At 42.0% G+C, this 19,663-nt stretch overlaps 1 protein-coding gene across 6 annotated transcripts in view; it reads right to left on the bottom strand.

Annotated features, from left to right (window-relative positions):
- c2h5orf34 (chromosome 2 C5orf34 homolog) overlaps positions 1 to 19,663 on the bottom strand; it is a 56,299-nt gene that overhangs the window by 24,049 nt on the left and 12,587 nt on the right. For 4 of the 6 annotated variants that reach the window (XR_011963916.1, XM_072593214.1, XM_072593245.1 and 1 more), the window contains exons 3-7: positions 19,282 to 19,371; positions 17,165 to 17,805; positions 15,699 to 15,800; positions 748 to 868; positions 5 to 96 (exon numbers count right to left, since the gene is read on the bottom strand). Coding sequence is in view for 5 of the 6 variants with exons in the window: in XM_072593214.1 (XP_072449315.1) it covers positions 5 to 96; positions 748 to 868; positions 15,699 to 15,800; positions 17,165 to 17,805; positions 19,282 to 19,371 (1,046 nt within the window). In the remaining variant the exon portion in view is untranslated. The remainder of the gene's footprint in view (positions 1 to 4; positions 97 to 747; positions 869 to 15,698; positions 15,801 to 17,164; positions 17,806 to 19,281; positions 19,372 to 19,663) is intronic. The other 2 variants (XM_072593226.1, XM_072593235.1) reach the window with 2 other exon arrangements.

Here is a 19,663-nt window from a genome sequence, read left to right as displayed (position 1 = left end):
GTACCTGACAGCCTGTGTGACCATGGAGCAAATGGAATATTTGGAGTTTGGTGTGTCAGGAGGCAGGCTGCTTACCATGTACGTTCGCTCTTCTCTCTAAATGTAAACAAAAATACCAAAGGAAGCACAGTGAATCTTCAATTCTCTATACCACTGGTCTGCCATATATATTGAGGTATGGTTATTGAGGGAGTTCAGTAGATTTTCTGACAAACTGCCAAACAAAAACAAGTATTTCTGGAGAAACTCAGCAGGTCTGGCAGCATCTATGGACAGAAAGCAGAGTTCATGTTTTGGGACAAGTGACTCTTCTTTAGAACACTGAATATAATACATTGAACATTGATATATCACAGAGGACCTGTTCCTTTCAGCAAGAAAGAATACATTCACATCTTTTCACCAAATTTCTGTATTATCAAACAACTATCGGACTACCCATATTTTAGCTTCGTAGCAATGGGAGACCGTGGGAGATGGGAACCGTGTTGGGTTGGGGGGGGGGGGGGGGGGGGTATGACAACTGAATTACACATACAGACATTCCAGCACCCAGCAAAGATTAGCCAACAGATACATGTTCCAGAGTGGTGTCTACTTTCTATATACTGCTTCCCAGTTAGGAGTCTCAACCCTTCCAAAGAATCAGACCCAAGGGCCTTGCTGCAAACATATGACTCACAAACACAACAGACTTTTCATTTGCGAAGCACCGAGCCACTGGCTAAAGCTTTGTAACAACACTACCTGTCCATTGTTCTGTCCCGGCAGATAGTGAGTGAAGTAGTTGCTGTTGCCACAATGGGGTTTGAGAACAGAACCATCTCCTGGGTAAACTTCCACAGTGTTCACTGGATCGGTAATTATCCTAAAAGAAACAATGAAAAATCAAACAGGCAAACACTAGTGGGGAGGTGACAGCCTAGTGCTATTACTGCAGGACTGTTAACCCAGAGAAAACCAAAAGAACTGCAGATGCTTTATCAGAAACAAAAACCGAAGTTGCTGGAAAAGCTCAGCAGGTCTGGCAGCATCTGTGAAGAGAAATCAGAGTTAATGTTTCAGGTCCAGTAACCCTTCCTCAGAACAGTTGTCACCTCACCTGATGAAGCAGCAGTGTTCCAAAAGCTTGTGACTTCAAATAAACCTGTTGGACAATAACCTGATGTTGTGTGATTTCTGATTTTGCCCACCCCAACACCAGCACCTCCACATTATTTTTCGTTCCTCAACCAACTTTGCCCAAGCCAGCATTAACTGACACTATACTCTACAATACTCAAGGACAATGCTGCCTTTTAAGCAAGATATAGATTGGGCAGCCCAAAACTTTGAATTTACAGATTGAAATAGACAAGTCTTCCTCATCCAATATACATGGATGCAAATTAGGTAGCAATTTGAAATACACTGCACACCATAATAAACGTGCTGCATTCAACAAAAAGGAAAATGAGGAGCAATTTTGGTTAATAATTCATACCTCCCGCAGGACCATCCCACCTTCTGTGGGGCTGCAGCTTTCACCTGCTAAAAACTCCTATTCATCCCCCCACCCCCAAAGTATCCAACAGTGCCAACTTGAGACAAGCAACAAAACCTTTTATTGACACTAGTACCAGGCTGTAGTCCATTCACCCCACCCTAATGAACAAATAAATACTTTGCCTATCTTTAGTCTGGAAGAAAATTTGGTAGAACTTTTGCAGCAGTTTCCTAGAACATTACATTGTGAAACAAGCAGGGAAATAAGTTATGGGCATATATGGTATTATGTAGTGAGACAAGGTTAATAAGCAATTTTGGGATTAAAATAGCCTGGATAATAGCAATCATAATACAGTTGATCTCAATCGTAAATTTGAGAGTGACAATCTATATCAAATATCTCAAAGTCAAGGCACAGGTATGAGGGGTCACCTAAGTAAATTGATGAAAAGAATGGCAGTACATATAATAGTGAGAAACATTCAAAGATAATTGAAAATGTACATAAAGGTACCCTGTAGCTTACTGGAGACGTTAAACATAAGGATTAAAAAGAAGTTTATAATGTTGTGAATAGTAGTAGTTAAGGGGATTGAAGAGTGAGAGTTTTAGAAACTATTAAAAGGACAAACAAAACAGTTGACAGAAAGAAAAAAAAAGGCTGAGAATAGGAATAGCTAGGAATAAAACCTGACAAAGAGATTTTACAAATATACAAATAGAAGAATAACTAAAGTAAACATCAGTCTTTTAAAGGCAAAGATGGGAGAAATTATCATGGAAAATGAAGAAACATGAAATAAATATGTTGTGCATCCACAGCAGAAAACACATGCCAAAAAATTGAGGGCAACTTTGGGCTGCACGATGGCTCAGTGGTTAACACAGCTGCTCACAGTGCCAGGAACCCATGGGTTTGATTACAACCTCGGGCGACTATCTGTGTGGAATGTGCACATTCTCCCCTTGTCTGCTCTGGTTTCCTCACAAAGTCCAAAGATGTGCAGAATAAGTCGATTAGACATGGGAAAATGAAGGGTTACAGGGATGGGGGGGATCTGGGTGAAATGCTTTTAAGAGGATCGGTGTGGACTCAATAAGCCAAATACCTTGTTTCCACACTGTAGGAATTCTATGATTCTACAGGTTAATAAGAGTGATGTCTTTAAAGTAATTGATATCAGCAGAGAAAATAGAAAACAAGAAACTGGAGGGTCTAAATGCTGTCAAATTCCTAGTGCCTGGTGGCTTAGATCTTACGAAGTAGCTGGAGAAATAGCACTGGCTACAATTTTCCAAAATAAATAATCTTCAATAAATTGTTTTAATTAGATGGTTATTTTTCCTGGCTGAATCAAAAACACAAACACAGTTTCAGGAAATGGGGTTCTTTCACACTCCGATGCCAGTGAACCTTTGGAATTTTCTAACCCAGAAGGGAGTAGATGCCCCATCATTGAATACATTTCTGACCAAGATGGTCAAATTCTTGATCACTCAAGGGATAAAGGGATATGGGGAAGGAGCGGGCAAGTGGAAGTAAGGCAGAAGGTCAGCCATGCTTGTGGTGAAGGGATGAGTAGGCTGAAGGGGTTGTGAGATTCACTCCTGCTTTCATTTCTGCCATTCTTATAGCATTATAAATCAGTCAATGCTGAGACGTTTCACTGATTTCTACTTTGTTTTTAAACCTAAGTTAAAATCTGAGTGTTGGAAGAAGTAGTGGAGAAGAGTGAGAGAGGAGGATTCACTTGTAATCCCTTCTCCTCTTGCCCCTGACCCAGTTTATGGCAGCACTAAAATGCATTTGTGTACCACCCGGTGACTAAATTAGAATAATACTGACCTACAAGTTGCTTGCCACCTCCGTTTCAGGGTGTCCGGCTGAGTTTTAAATTTCTACAAAGCAGAAGAGCTTGCATGAGAAAATAAACTTTCCATGGTGCACAATTTGCACATTAGAAAATGAAGGATGTGTTTGCAAGTCACACAAACTGGACAGAAGCATAAGAGTGTTGCCAAGATGGGGATTAGAGGCCAGCAAAAAGACCTCCCATTAGTTATATTCAACATACTTATGTGGTTGGTGTTGCAGCATCTAACTGCTGTGCCTTGGGGGGCTTCGTGAGGATCCTTTGAAAGGAAGGTTGAATTCATAGAACACATTCCATGGCTATATGTGGGAAACTGGGTACATTTCCAGTTCCCAGGTCCAGAGCATGTGAAGGAGGTATCGCCAACTGTAGCGCCTGGAGCATCTATGAAGCAGAGAGAATCATGGCCACACATTCAGAAAGGTGGTCAAACTCAGGTGAAGACTCTACAGGAAGAATGGGAATGGGTGATCACCAGGAAGTGCAGGAGACACCTGTGCCATTTCCTTGAAAAATAGATGTACCACTTTGGAGGCTGTTGAGGGGAATAACCTCTCAGGGAAAACAGTAACAGCCAAATTCGTGGTACCACAACTGTCTCTGCTGCACAAGGAAGGAGTAAAATGTGTAGAAATACAAGTTATAGGGGATTCAATTGTAAGAGGAAATGGATAGGTATTTCTACAGCCACGAGAGACTTCAGGGCAGTATGTTGCCTCCATGGTTTTAGGGTAAAGAATGTCTCAGAGCAGCTATAACACATCCTGAGGCAGGTCTGGGGGGGTGGCAGGGGAAAATGAACAGCTGTGATCATGGTACACATCAGCACCAGTGATGTCGATTAGAAAAATGGTATGTGATCCTAAAAGTAGCTTAGAGGGAATTGGGAAGCAAGCCAAAAAGTAGGACCTCAAAAAGGTAGTGGTCTCAGGATAATTATCAATGAGAAGTGCTCGTCAGAGTAGGAATACCAGGATATATCGAATGAACACATGGCTAAAGAGACTGTAAGGTGGAGGGTTTCAGATTCCTGGGCATCGAGACCGGTTCTGGAGAAGGTGGGACCAATACAAAATGGACGGGTTATATATCGGCAGGCTTGGGACTAATGCCCCGGGGAAGTATTTGTCAGAGTGGTTGAGAGGGTTTAAAAGTAAATTCGCAGGGGGATGGGAACCTATGTGAGGAGTCAGCGGAAGGGAAAATCAAGGACAAAAATGAAAGACAGAATGGGGAAATAACAAAAGATATAGGTAGAGGAATCAAGGGCCAGGTTCAAACATGGCCACAGCAAAAATTAGAGGGAATGGGACAACAAACATTAAACAGACAAGCCTAAAGGCTTTGTACTTAAACACATGGAGCATTCACAATAAAGTGAATAAATTGATCATACAAATAGCTGAAAACAGGTTTCATATAGTTGAGTGCATGGAGACACGGCTACAGGGTGACTAGGGATGGGACGTTTTAAGTGTTTAGAAAGGACAGATGAAGAGGAAGCACCAGTGGAGTTGCATTACTGGTTAAAGATATATAAACACAATATTGAGGAAAGATAGCTCAGACAATGTAGGATCTGTGTGGGTTAAATTAAGAAATACCGAAGTGACAAAAAACATTAGTGGGAGTGGTATCTAGACCAGCAAACTAGTGACGTTGGGAATGGCATTAAACAGGAAATTGGAGATGCATGTAGGAAAGAACTCTCTCCAATTATGAGCAACTTGAAAATGCATATAGTTGGATCAATCAAATTAGTCACAATAACAGTATAAAATCCTGGAATGCATAAGATATTGTTTTCTGAACCAATATATTGAGGAACCACCTAGAGAAAAGGCCGTCTTAGACTGGGTATAATGCATTTAGAAAGGAATAGTCAATAAAGTTGTTGTGAGAGAACCCTTGGGGATGAGTGACCATAATATGATAGGGTTCTCTATCAATATAGAGAGAGTGGGATAGTTAATTCTGAGACTAGGGTCCTCAATCTTAACAAGGGAAACAACAATAATAATGAGGCATGAGTTCACTCTGATGGATTGGGAAACGTTACTGAAAGGAATGACAATGGATAGGCAAACTTTCAAAGAACGAAAGGAATAAACAAATTTTGTAGCCATTCTGGCACAATAGTGCAAAGAGAACATTGGTCAAATTACAGCTTACAAGGGAATTTAAAGATTGTACGAGATGCAAAAGCAGAAGCATATAAAATGGCAAGGATTGGGAACAGTTTAAATGCCAGCAAAGGAAGACAAAGGCATTGATTCAGAAAAGGAAAAAGAGAACGAGTGTAAGCTTCAGGGTAACATAAGAATTCACTGTAAAAGTTTCTTCTTCATGTATGCAAAAGAGAAGATGATTGGTGAAATTGGTAAAAACTAATGCGGATTCCTTATCGTCAGAAACATAAGAATTTATAATGGGAAACAAAGAATTGGCTGACAGTCTAGATTCATTCTTCACTTCTCTCTTTACAAAAGGAGGAGAGCACAAATAATGTACCAGAAATAATGGGGAACATAGGGTTTTGAGTGAGGGTGGGACTGACTGTAATCTGTATATTAGGAACAAAAGTGTGTTGGAGACATTGTCTGGATTGAAAGCAGATAAATCCACAGAGCCTGATCATCTTCATCCCAGAGAATTTAGGAAGGAGCCCGAGAAATAGTGGATGCATTAATGGCAATCTTTCAAGATTCGTTATACTCTAGAACAGTTCCTCTGGATTGGCGGAGAGTCAATGTGACTCAACTACTTAAAATGGAGGTAGAGAGAAAACAGCTGGAAATTGAGAAATAAATTTGTAAGGAGATTTCAGTTATCTGTAAGACAATAGGTTGGTCATTGTAGGGGATTTTAACTTTCCAAACATAGACTGGGACTGCCATAGTGTTAAGTATTTAGGTGGAGAGGATTTGTTAAGTTACAAGAAAATTTTCTGATTCAGTATGTGGATATACTTTAGAGAAGGTACAAAACTTGACCTACTCTTAGGAAATCAGGCAGGTGACTGAAGTGGAAGTGGGGGAGCACCTCAGGGGCAGTGACCATAATTCTATTAGTTTTAAAATAGTGATGGAAAAGAATAAACCAGATCTAGACGATGAAGTTCAAACTGGGAGGACGGCTAATTTTGATGTATTAGGCAAGAACTTTCAAAAGCGGATTGGGAGCAGATGTTCGCAGGTAAAGGGACAGTTGGAAAATGGGAAGCCTTCAGAAGTGATATGAGAGTCCAGAGTCAGGACAAAAAAGGTAACCCGGGAGAGAATAGAGCCCTTAAAAGATCAGCAAGGCAGCCTTTATGTGGAACCACAGGAGATGGGGGAGATATTAAACAAGTATTTTGCATCGGTGTTTACAGTGGAGAAAGGCATGGAAGATACAGAATGTAGGGAAATAGATGGGGACATCTTGAAAAATTCTGGATTAGTGGTGCTGGAAGAGCACAGCAGTTCAGGCAGCATCCAAGTTGCTTCGAAATTGACGTTTCGGGCAAAAGCCCTTCATCAGGAATAAAGGCAGTGAGCCTGAAGGAGAGATTTTACCACGATTTTTACATCTTGAAAAATGTCCATATTAGAGGAGAAATTGCTGGACGTCTTGAAACACATGAAAATGGATAAATTCCCAGGACCTGATCAGGGGTACCCTAGAACTCTGTGGGAAGCTAGGGAAGTGATTGTTAGGCCACTTGCTAAGATATTTGTATCATCAATAGTCATAGGTGAGGTGCCGGAAGACTGGAGGTTGGCTAATGTGATGCCACTGTTTAAGAAGAGTGATAAAGACAAGCCAGGGAACTATAGACCGGTGAGCCTGACGGTGGTGAGCAACTTGTTGGAGGAAATCCTGAGAGACAGGATGTACATATATTTGGAAAGGCAAGGACTGGGTCAGGATAGTCAACATGGATTTGTGCGTGGGAAATCATGTCTCACAAACTTGATCGAGTTTATTGAAGTAACAAAAAGAGAATTGACGAGGGCAGAGCTGTAGGTGTGATCTACATGGACTTCAGCGAGGTGTTCGACAAGGTTCCCCATGGGAGATTGGTTAGTAAGGTTAGATCTCATGGAATACAGGGAGAACTAGCCATTTCGATACAGAACTGGCTCGAAGGTAGAAGACAGAGGGTGGTGGGGGTGGGTTGTTTTTCAGACTGGAGACCTATGACCAGTGGAGTGTCACAAGGATCTGTGGTGGGGCCACTAGATTTTGTCATTTACACAAATGATTTGTAAGTGAGCATAAGAGGTATAGTTAGTAAGTTTGCAGATTACACCAAAATTGGAGGTATAGTGCACAGCGAAGAGGGTCACCTCAGATTACAATGAGATCTTGATCAGATGGGCCAATGGCTGAAAATGTGTTGCTGGAAAAGTGCAGCAGGTCAGGCAGCATCCAAGGAGCAGGAGAAATGACGTTTTGGGCATGAGCCCTTCTTCAGGAATGAGGAGAGTGTGCCAAGCAGGCTAAGATAAAAGGTCGGGAGGAGGGACTTGGGGGAGAGGCGTTGGAAATGCGAACAGGTGGAAGGAGGTCAAGGTGAGGGTGATAGGCCGGAGAGGTCAGGAAGATTGCAGGTTAGGAAGGTGGTGTTGAGTTCGAGGGTTGGGACTGAGACAAGGTGGGGGGAGAGGAAACTGGAGAAATCTGAGTTCATCCCTTGTGGTTGGAGGGTTCCTAGGCGGAAGATGAGGCGCTCTTCCTCCAGCCATCGTGTTGCTATGGTCTGGCGATGGAGGGGTCCAAGGACCTGCATGTCCTTGGTGGAGTGGGAAGGGGAGTGGGGGGTTGGTTGGGTTGGTTGGTCCGGGTGTCCCAGAGATGTCCTCTGAAACTTTCCGCAAGTAGGCGGCCTGTCTCCCCAGTATAGAGGAGGCCACATCTGTCCTCATTTCCCCTCCTCCCACCTTGTCTCAGTCCCAGCCCTCGAACTCAGCACCACCTTCCTAACCTGCAATCTCCTTCCGACCTCTCCACCCCCACCCCCACTCCAGCCTATCACCCTCACCTTAACCTCCTTCCAACTATCACATTTCCAATGTCCCTCCCCCAAGTCCCTCCTCCCTACCTTTTATCTTAGCCTGCTTGGCACACTCTCCTCATTCCTGAAGAAGGGCTCATGCCCGAAACGTCGATTCTCCTGCTCCTTGGATGCTGCCTGACCTGCTGCGCTTTTCCAGCAACACATTTTCAGCTCTGATCTCCAGCATCTGCAGTCCTCACTTTCCCAGATGGGCCAATGGGCTGAGGAATGGCAGATGGAGTTTAAATTAGATAAATGTGAGGTGCTGCATTTTGGGAAAGCAAATCTTAGCAAGACTTATACACTTAATGGTAAGGTCCTAGGGAGTGCTGCTGAACAAAGAGACCTTGGAGTGCAGGTTCATAGCTCCTTGAAAGTGGAGCCGCAGGTAGATAGGATAGTGAAGAAGGCGTTTAGTATGCTTTACTTTATTGGTCAGAGTAAAGAGTACAGGAGTTGGGAGCTCATCTTGCGAATGTATCTGACATTGGTTAGTCCACTGTTGGAATATTGTTTGCAATTCTGGTCTCCTTCCCATCAGAAGGATGTTGTGAAACTTGAAAGGGTTAAGAAAACATTTACAAGGATGATGCCAGAATTGGAGGATTTGAGCCACAGGGAGAGGTTGAATAGACTGGGACTGTTTTCCCTGGAGCATCAGAGGCTATGGGGTGACCTTATAGAGATTTAAGGTCATGAGGGGCATGGATAGGATAAATAAATTTTCCTTGGGGTGGGGGAGTCCAGAACTAGAGGGCATAGGTGAGAGAGGAAAGATATAAAAGAGACCTAAGAGACAACATATTCACACAGAGGGTGGCACGTGTTTGGAATGAGCTGTCAGAGGAAGTGGTTGAGAATAGTATTATTGCAACATTTAAAAGGCATCTGGATGGGTATGTGAATAGGAAAGGTTTGGAGGGAAAAGAGCCAGCTGCTGGCAGGTGGGACTAGATTGGGTTGGGATATCTAGTTGACATGGACGAGTTGGACCAAAAAGGCCTGTTTCTGTGCAGCACATCTCTTTGACTCTATTAACAGAAGTTGTGGTATTGCGCTATTGAAATCCATACTGATCCAATATTGGGCAAGAAACCAGGGACAAGATCTCAGGCTAACAGCTCATCCAAAGTTGCTCCTCTGACAGTGCACCCTACCATTTAGCAAGTCCTAGACATCATCTGAATTTATACTCCATTTAGTGTCAAACAAGCCTGTTATATGAAGCTTCCATTCTATTCATTCCAGAGTTAGCTGGAGTCTTGTTTGCCATTTTAAAGTAATGCTTCAGCAAATAACACGCAAACTTGCAATGTGAAAACTCCACGGAACTGGTCACCTACCATCCCCCATCCCTCACCCCCAAATTTTTTTTTTTTTAAAAAACATGCAGAAACCACATAGATATAAGAACCAAAATAAGTACAATACAAGGAATGGGAAACAACATGAATTTGATTGTTCATGGGTTTTGTCTCGCAGCAGTGAAAGAAAACTATAGTCCAAAAGAGGGAAATTATGGTTCCACAACACTAAATATTCATGGGGGCAGGGTATCTTGAGGAATTAGGGGCTTACGGTCCTATCATGGAACAACAGTCTCTCCAAGATAAACAGGATGGCTTTTAAAAGTCACAAGAGGAAACCACAGCTTGGCATCCAATCTGCAAATTGTAATTACACTCACTTATTTCCTACAGTGACATCAGCAATGAGTAATTCATGTCCAACTCCAGGGGCTTGGATAACACAAAGGCAGAGGAACCAGTAACCATAGAATGGAAAGATAAGCTAATAAAGCCAGTTCTGCAAACCAGACTAAAAACAATTACATCAAGAAGTTTTATTTGAAACAAATCTTCAGAGTAAAGAATTACAAATGTATAGATCAATGTATTGCCTCACAAGATTTGGGGTTAGAAATAGCATGAAGTCTAATCAATAACAATATCTTTTGTTTTGTGCATCACTTGCTGGGTCAGCAATTATTACTAATCCCTAGTGGCACTGAAAAGTGCTGAGCTGCCTTCTTGAACGATTGCAATTTACTTAGCATAGGTCGACCCACTATGATGTAAGGAAGTTCATTCCAGGATTATAACCCAGAGACAGTGAAGAAATGCAATTAATGTCCAAGGCAGGATAATACGAGTCTTAAAGGGGAAATTGAGAATAAGATATTGTTGTCTGTTGTCTTAGCCCTTCCAGATGGTAGAGGCTTTACCCTTCCAGAGGGTTGGACGCGTTGTTGAAGGAACCTTGGTAAGTTGTTACAGTGACTATAGTACACACTGCTGTTACTTGTGGTAGACATATTTTGTGGGAAGTCTCAAGATGAGTTATTCAATCAACATAAATCTCTCAACCTGTGAGCTGTTTTGAAGTCATACTATCTACATGTGTGAGAACTCTTACATGGTTCATGGGAAATCTTAAATTAATCTTGCTGTGGAGCTCATTGAGTATCAGTTCCCTTGGTAACTGGCAATGGTGAGCCCAGCTGGAACTTATCACCTGAGCCATCGTGGTGAAATGGTAGTGTCCCACCTCTGGACTGGAATGCCCAGGTTCAGGTTCTACCTTCTCCAGAGGTGTGTACTAACTTATCTGAACAGGTTTATGAGAAAAATAAGTTTTAATTAAAGCAGATAGACAAATTTAGTTCTGTTCCTGTCTCCCGAACCTCCCCCACCCACACTTTTGGTAGCTTTCATTGACCTGAAGGGACTTTGCTTGAAAATATTTAATTGGCCACACAGGTGATTTAATGTTGGAGGTTAATAGCTAAAAATAGAAATCACGGTGATTTGGTGATGATGAAAAGAAATATTCAGTTGTGCATGTAAACAGTAAAGTTTATGAAGCCGATGTATATCACTAGTCGTGGCTCCATTTTGGAGTTCAACAATAAACGATGTTCCTTTCCAGTTGTACTTACTGAGTTATTATACTGGTGATAAGAGGCAGGAAAAGTTTCAGACAGCCTTTACTTTCAATTAACCCATTAAGACTTTGACAGGGTAACATTAAAAAATTGCCACTAGAACTAGAACTTTCAGCTGCAGTTGTGGAGGATTGGCCCAGGTACACAAAGAATTGAGATAGATTAGATTAAATTAGACTCCTGACAGTGTGGAAACAGGCCCTTCGGCCCAACAAGTCCATACCAATGCGAAGAGAACCCACCCAGACCCATTTCCCTCTGACTAATGCACCTAATATTATGGGCAATTTAGCATGTCCAATTCACCTAACCTGCACATCTATTGGACCATGGGACGAAACTGGAGCACCCAGAGGAAACCACACAGACTGTGTGGAGCTTGCACAGTCGCCAGAGGCTGGAATCTAACCTCGGTTTCTGGCGCGGTGAGGATGCAGTGCTAACCACTGAGCCACCGTGCTGCCCTCAGATACTTCCTTCAGGTAAACTGGATCGAAGGGCATCACTAACAAAATGCCAATATCTTGACAGCTTGTGGGGCCCTGATATTTGGCATCATTAAGAGTTTAACGTACTCGAGAATCAAAATCCTTTGGTGAACTGATAGATATTGTAACTGTGCACTATGACATCAAGCCATTTGGTTGTAAGTTTGCTCACCGAGCTGGTAGGTTTTTTTCTCAGACATTTCATCACCATATTGGGTAACATCATCAGTGAGCCTCCGATGAAGCATAGGTGTTCTGTCCTGCTTTCTATTTGTGTGTCTTGGTCTGTTAAGGTGATATCATTTCCGGTTCTTTTTCTCAGACGTTGGTAAATGGGGTCCAAATCAATGTGTTTATTGATGGAGTTCCAGCTTGAATACCGGGCCTCTAGAAATTCCCGTGCATGTCCCTGATTAGCCTTACCTCAGATGGATGTGTCGTCCCAGTCGAAGTGGTGTCGTTCTTTGTCTGTGTATCTGTGTCTGTACTAGCGATAGCTGGTCTTGTCTTTTGGGGGCTAGTTGGCATTAGTGTATCCTGGTGACTAATTTTCTGCCAGCCTGCCTGATGTAATGTTTGTTGCAGTCCTTGCAAGGCATTTGTATATGACATTTGATTTGCTGGCTGTTGGTCTAGCGTCCTTTAGGTTCATCAGTAGCTGTTTCAGTATGTTGGTAGGTTTGTGGGCTACCCGGATGCCAAGAGGTCAGAGTAGTTGAGTAGTCACCTCAGAGATGTGGCTAGAGTTTCTGGGCATGTTGTGTCTGCTTGTTTTGGTTTGTTGTTTGACCAGCCATCACTAGTATCCTTACAAACAGACGAAGAGGGCACCACTTCAACTGGGACAACACATCCATCAGAGGACGGGCTAAACAGAGACACTCATGGGAATTCCTAGAGGCCTGGCATTCAAACCAGAACTCCATCAATAAACACATCATTTTGGACCCCTTTTTCTCAGAGGTTGGTAAGTGAACCAGAAATGATATCACTCACCTTAACAGACCAAGACACACAAATAGAAAGGGGACAGAACACCAGCGCTTCAACAGATGTTACCTAGCATCATGACGAAATGTCTGAGAACAAACCTACTAGATCAGTAAGCAAACTTACAACCCGAATCTCAAACCTTCAAAAAAAAAAATCGCAATCAAACCATCTGCTATGGCAAATAAACTTTGTAGAGAACCAGATACTGAATTCTTGATAAGACTATGGAAATTGGCAGAACACTGCAAGAATGGGTCAGCACTGCAGGACATGTTAAGGGATTGCTTAGTTTATGGAATTTATTATACTGTGACCCAAACAAAGCTACTAACCAAACCAGATCAGGACCTTGAGAAAACCACAGAACTGGTCCCTTCTTACAAAAACACAGGAAAAGGAGCTCAGGAGCTTTGGGGTCTATAGATAGTACTGCCTGCAACCTTGGGCAGCCCCATACCCACAGACCCAAGTTCCCAACAGATAATACTTACAACTTGAGTTTGACTCCAAGGAACAGCAATTGAAATTTGAAGATACAAGGCTCCAGAATTGCATCAGAAGTTTCTCCACAATACAGTGAAGACCAAGAACGTCATCTTATACACCATATTCTTGTGATCATAGAATGTGCTCCAGACAAGGCTACCGAAACACAAAACATGTACCACCCAGGTCAAAGAGCAAAGTCACCTCAAACTAGGGCTTTGCAAATAACAGCCCAAGGATGAGGACAGACACTGCTAAATTACATCACTGCTCCAAAAGTGGCCCCAATTACGATAAAACTTCAGATAAATGCCTAGAAAGTAGGCACAGGTACCACTGTAACTATTGTTAGGAAGAAAACATTTGGGAAATTCCAGTAGGGCATCTTACCCTCTCTTACCCTCAAGCCCATGAGACACGAAGGCTAGATTGGCCACATGCACTGGGGAGCCCTAACTGAGACCACTGTAACTCCAATTACACATGGGCACACACAGACCAAGTCCTCTCAATGGTGATACAAGGACCAGGTCCCAACAGTTTGGGAAGGGACTAGCTATAGAAAATCCATCTGGAGTAGCAACAAGTCTTTAAAGTTGGTACTAGCGATCTAAATGAAGTCACTGGGAAGTATCCTGAAGTGTTCCAAGAGTGCCTTGCGAAGATATAAGGTGCCAGGGCCAAGATCTATATTGACCCAAAATCCCAGAAGACCCACCCAAATACTTCAAGGCACAATCTGTCTCCTATGCTTGATGTGCCAAAGTAGAGGCCAAAGTGGAATATTTAGAGAAACGTGACATCATATGTCCAAAGTAATATTTTTCCCTGGAGTGTTGGAGGCTAAGGGGTAATTTTATAGAGGTTTATAAGATTGAGGGACAATAATAGGGTGAATCTAGAGAGCATAGGTTTAAGTTAAGAGGGGAAAAACTTAAAAAGAGCATGAAGACAACTTTTTCTTGCAGAGGATGGTGTGTGCATGAAATTATCTGCCGGGGAAATAGTGGGGGCTGGTACAATTTCAACATTTAAAAGACATCTGGGTACATGAGTAGGGTTTAGAAGGATATGGGCCAAATGCTGGCAAATGGGACTAGATCAGTTTAGGATATCTGGTTGGCATGGATGAATTTGATTGAAGGGTCTGTTTCTGTACTGTACAACTCTATGACTTTGGATTTTATTGGTCTGCTACCACATCTACCAGCTCATCAAAGGATTTTACAAAGAAAACATTCCAACAGTTTTTGTTTGGCACAATAACATGTGTGCTCTTTATTTTGTGTAATAAACTTATAGGATTTGCTAAAGTACACTGGTCAGTGACTGGGCTGCATGGTAAACAATAAGGATAACTTGGTCTATCAAGTCAAGTTTCACTTTGGGATATGATCAATGATCAATATCATAGCAGCAAGAAAACCTGCTGTCCTTACCTGTTGGCTAACAGGCCATTCTGTTTAAGCACAATTTGAGAGGAGCATAAAATGCTCGACTCACCTTAGGAATAAAGAAAAAAAAACTTGCAAAACAATGAAAATATCTGGTGAAAACAACTTTCAAGAAGGACATTGAGGTGGAATTTTGGAGGTGATGAGCTACTTGCTCCTTTTGTGCTGCACTGTGCAGTATTCATAAATCTAGGCCTGTCATCACCCTTGAAAGAAGGTAAGAAGTGAATGTGTCACTGTAAACCCTTTATCAGAAACGGAAGACACCTTTCCCTGACAGCTGTGTCCTAGAATAAATTAAAACAAAGAACTGAAGATGCTGGAAATCTGAATCATAAATAAAAAGTTGCTAGAGAAACTTAACGGGTCTACAGCATCTGTAGACAGAAAAACAGCTAATTTTTCAAGATCAGAGATCCTTTGACAGAACAGTACTACAGCCATATATGAGCCTATCCTAAACATGAACATCTCCGCTTCCCCCACACAAAGTCAGAAATTACACAACACCAGGTTATAGTCCAACAGGTTAATCAACAGCTTTCAGAGAGTGCTGCTCCTTTGTCAGATGAAGTCACTTCAGAAGCAGCAGTTTCTGTTTGAGCTTGGGAAACAGATGTAAAAACAAGGCTTACAAGAGATGAAGGGTAGATACAATTCCGATCAAACACAAAGTGCTGAAACTATGCAGCTGATCTGGCAGCATCAGTGGAGAGAGAGATGTGTTTTGGAGAAAAGTTCAAACTGACTTCTATTGAAGAGAGTCATATTGGAATTGAAATTTTAACTCTGTTTCTCTCTCCACAGATCCTGCCAGACCAGCTCAGTTTTTCCTGCAGTGCTGGTTTCACATTTCCAGCATCTGTAGTATTTCACTTTTATTTGAGATTAACTCCCCGTTGGTGTATCAGGCACCAGAACACCTCTTACCTGTACAGCACACTTTGGCACCAGACTACTTTCACCTGCTGTGAATGCAGACAAGTCTCCAAGTCCCGTTTTCCCTGACCCAGCAAGTCCCCGAAGCGCCACCTCGGTACAAAAATCAGTCAGCATTGGATATTGGCAGAGATCATCAACACATGAACAAGGCCCTAGCTGGTCAACAAATTACAATCAATACAAGTTGCATTATAATTTCAACAGGCAAATTGAGAAAATGCTGACGATCGTCAGAACAATTCCACAAGAAGTGTTCTTAGTCAATTAATTTCGCTTTTAGTTCATTGCAATGTAGTTTGATACAGAGGTAGAACACATGACACAAGACCTGTGTTGTACCATACCTCACTGCAGTGGAGGAGTGATAAGCTGTACCAAATCACTACAAGGATGTCACATTCCAATAATACTTAGGACAAATTACAATGTGAAACACTGCATTCCATTCTAGAATTTTGTATGTGATTTATGTAAATTATTTAGATGAGAACATAGAAGGTATGATTATTAAGTTTGCGGTTGACAGCAAAATTGGTAATATAGTGGATAGCAAAGAAGGTTATCGAAGAATACAAAGCGATCTTGATCAATTAGGCCAATGGGTCAAGAATTGGGAGATGGAGTTTAATTTGGATAAATGTGATTTATTTGACAAGTAGAACCTTGGGTCATGTTATAGAACTGAGACCCCTATAGGGTTCAGATACATAATTCTTTGAAGTTTGTGTCACATATACAGAAGGTGGTTAAGACGACATTTAGCATGCTTGTCTTCATTGCTCAGACCTTGGAGTTGGGATATCATGCTGAGGTTGTACAGGGCATTGGTGAGGCCTCTTCAGGAATACTGTGTACAGTTCTGGTTGCCCTGTTATACAAAAGATATTATCAAGCTGGAGTGAGTTCAGAAGAGATTTATTAGCATGTTGCCAGGAATGGAGGGTTTGAATTATACAAAGAAGCTGGATAGGCTGGGACTTTTTCCATTGAAGCGTAGAAAGTTGAGGGGTGACCTTATAGAGGTTTATAAAATCATGAGGGGTATAGATAAGGTGAATGGCATGCATTTTTTCCCCCGAGAATGGGGGATTTCAAGACTAGGGGACATACGTTTAAGATGAAAGGAGAAAGATTTAAAAAGGACGTGAGGGCAATGTTTTTTTTAAATAGAGAGTGGTTCATGTGTGGAATGAACTTCCAGAGTAAGTAGTGGATGCAGGTACAGTTACGACATTTAGACAAGTACATGAATAAGAAATGTTTGGAGGGACATGGGCCAAGCCCAGGCAGGTGGGACTAGTTTAGTTTAGTTTAGTTTGGGATTATGGTCAGCATGGACTGGTTCGACCAAAGGATCTATTTCCATGCTGTATGACTCCATGACTCTAGATGTTTTACAAGTTCAATCAATACATATTCTCTTCTATGTTAAAAATACATAGCCTGATGTTTACCTGTGAAGATGTGGGGCTGGGCAGTTCAGAGGCAACACTTTGGGAAGAGTAGTGGTGGATTCTGCCATTGCAGAAACTCCTGGTGCCATAGGTTCATTAGCACACTGCGATCTGTTATCGATCCCATCGAGCCCCGGAGATTTATCTTGTTCACAGTTATAGTGAAGAGCGAGTCTCAGAGGGAAATCCCATTCTTGTGGGCAAGAGGATACAGTGTGGTGCTGAATCACCCATGTATACTGACACATGTATTTGGAGCAGATCTCAGTCGAGCCTCCACCTCTTTGTTCCAGATTTAGAGGATTTGCACCTTCACGTACTTTACTCTGACAATTCCGGGTCCTTCTCCCAGATTGGTTCTGGCCCTCATTGAACCCAGAGGGTTTAACCTTCTCCAGGTTGAGACAGTGTTGGGGCTCAAAATTGCTACCTGTGCCCTGTTTATGGAGCGGCTTGCTGGCAGCAGGCGTACTGACTGGTGTCAGGAACTCCACAGTGAACTCGAGTCGAGATGGAGCCAGATTGAGAAAGGCACGACCATCTCGAGAGGAGACTGTCACCCATCCACTGTCAGCAACCTTTACTCCACCATCTTGATCGCTTCCAGGCCACTTCACTTCACAAATGTCAAGGAACTGGTTCTAGAGAGGCAAAAGAAACAAGACACTGACTTTAAGCAGGCATATTGAACAATTCTGATTTATTAACTCAAACATTTACAATCAATGAAGTGTAATCAGTGTTATTTTGTAACAAGCATATCAGCCAATCTTCATGTAAGATCCTGTAAACAGCAATGTGATAGTGAAGAGATTTTTTTTTAAAAACTGTCATTTATGCAGGGATAAATATTGGCCAGGACACATGAATAATGCCCTTGCTCGTTAAAATAATAGCTATAGGTCTTTATAAATCAACTTGAAAAACAGACAGGTCCTCATTTTAGTGCCTCGACTGAAATGCAGCATCTCTGACAAGGAGGGTCACCCTCAGTACTGCACTGGAAGCATCATCCCAAATTCTCAACCCCTCACACTCAAATTCACCAAGGTGCCTTAGCACTTTCCAAAAACACAACCACTTCCATCTAGAAGGGCAGCAGATATATGGGAACATGCACGTTTCCCTCCAAGCCACTCAGTATCCTGACTCAGAAATATATTGCTGTTCCTTCAACGCTGGGTCAAAATCCTGGATCTCCCTCCCTAACGGCATTGTGTACATGGACTGCATTAATTCAAGAAGGCAGCTGACCACCACCTTCTCAAGGGTCACAAAGGGTGGGAAATAAATGCTGGCCCAGCCAGAGATGCCTACATCCAAATGAACGATTAAAACAAAATTAACTGACTTCTAGGCAGAAAACCAAGGAAATAAATTATTTAATTCAGAATACCACAAAAAAAGACAGGATTAGTGCTCCACATATTCCTTTATCAAGCTCCCCACTATGTGAAAGGGTACAGCTGGTATCCACTTCCCTTTTGGTATTAATAAACTAGGGGGTCACTGTGGCACCACCCTGATTGGTATTAAGTGTAAAGCTATATTAGCAGAGATGCAAGAAGAGCTTTCAAACCTGCCACAAAACTGGAAAATCATGCTGGGACAATCCAATTAGGTGAGATGACACGTTTAGCAATCTTCTTTTAATTCATTTAATTTATTTCCTCACAAATAGCTGATGGGTTAGGGATAGGCCATTCAGCCAGCTCTGACATTCCATATCCTGACTGCAGTATTGCAACTTTGCTCTGTCATCTGAGTCATAACTCTCGTAGAATTTTCGAACAAAAGGGAAAAATCAAGGGTTACAGAAAGTAGCAGGAAAATGGAATTCAACCATGAATGTAATGAATGGAGGACCAGGCTCAAGTGTCAAGCTCATTCCTGCTCCTAGTTCTGGATTTCTTGAGGATCTGAACCAAATTAAGTTTTCTGTCAGTGGAAGGGAGGAACAGGGGAGTTAAACAAAAACAAAAAATTCACAAATATATACATACATAACTTTAAAAGTCAAAACACAGATCATTTATTAAAGACTGGCAGTTTAGCCAAACAGATGGGACTAGGAAGTGTAAAAATGACATTGAGGATTGCAGTGAGTTAGGACTCACCAACAGCTTGTCTCCAGAAATCAGTCTTGCTAGAAGATAGGGCTGAGAAGCAAATTGATTTCTGAATTCCAGAGCTTGTAGTAACTGCTCCTACCAGGAGAAACACAGAATTTTCACCAATTATGCAAGAAATTAAAGTTCATAGTTTTAATTGGTTGTGTTTGTGCACAATAATGACAGCACAGAAAGGACTCCATTCAGTCAACTGCACCTGTGCTAACTCTTTCAAAGAGCTATATGATTAAAGCCACTTTGCCATACTCTTTCCCTACAGCCCTGCAAATCCTTTCAATAATTTTTATTTATTTCATATTTTCAGAAAAGCATCAGCAAGATTGTGATTTGGAGTGTTTTGCTGTATGGGGCTGAAACATGGATCTTG

The sequence above is a fragment of the Chiloscyllium punctatum genome, chromosome 2 (assembly GCF_047496795.1).
Source record: "Chiloscyllium punctatum isolate Juve2018m chromosome 2, sChiPun1.3, whole genome shotgun sequence".
Taxonomy (NCBI): Eukaryota; Metazoa; Chordata; class Chondrichthyes; order Orectolobiformes; family Hemiscylliidae; genus Chiloscyllium; species Chiloscyllium punctatum.
The sequence above is the reverse complement of the archived record's forward strand: the minus strand, read 5'-3'. Positions and strand labels throughout refer to the sequence as shown.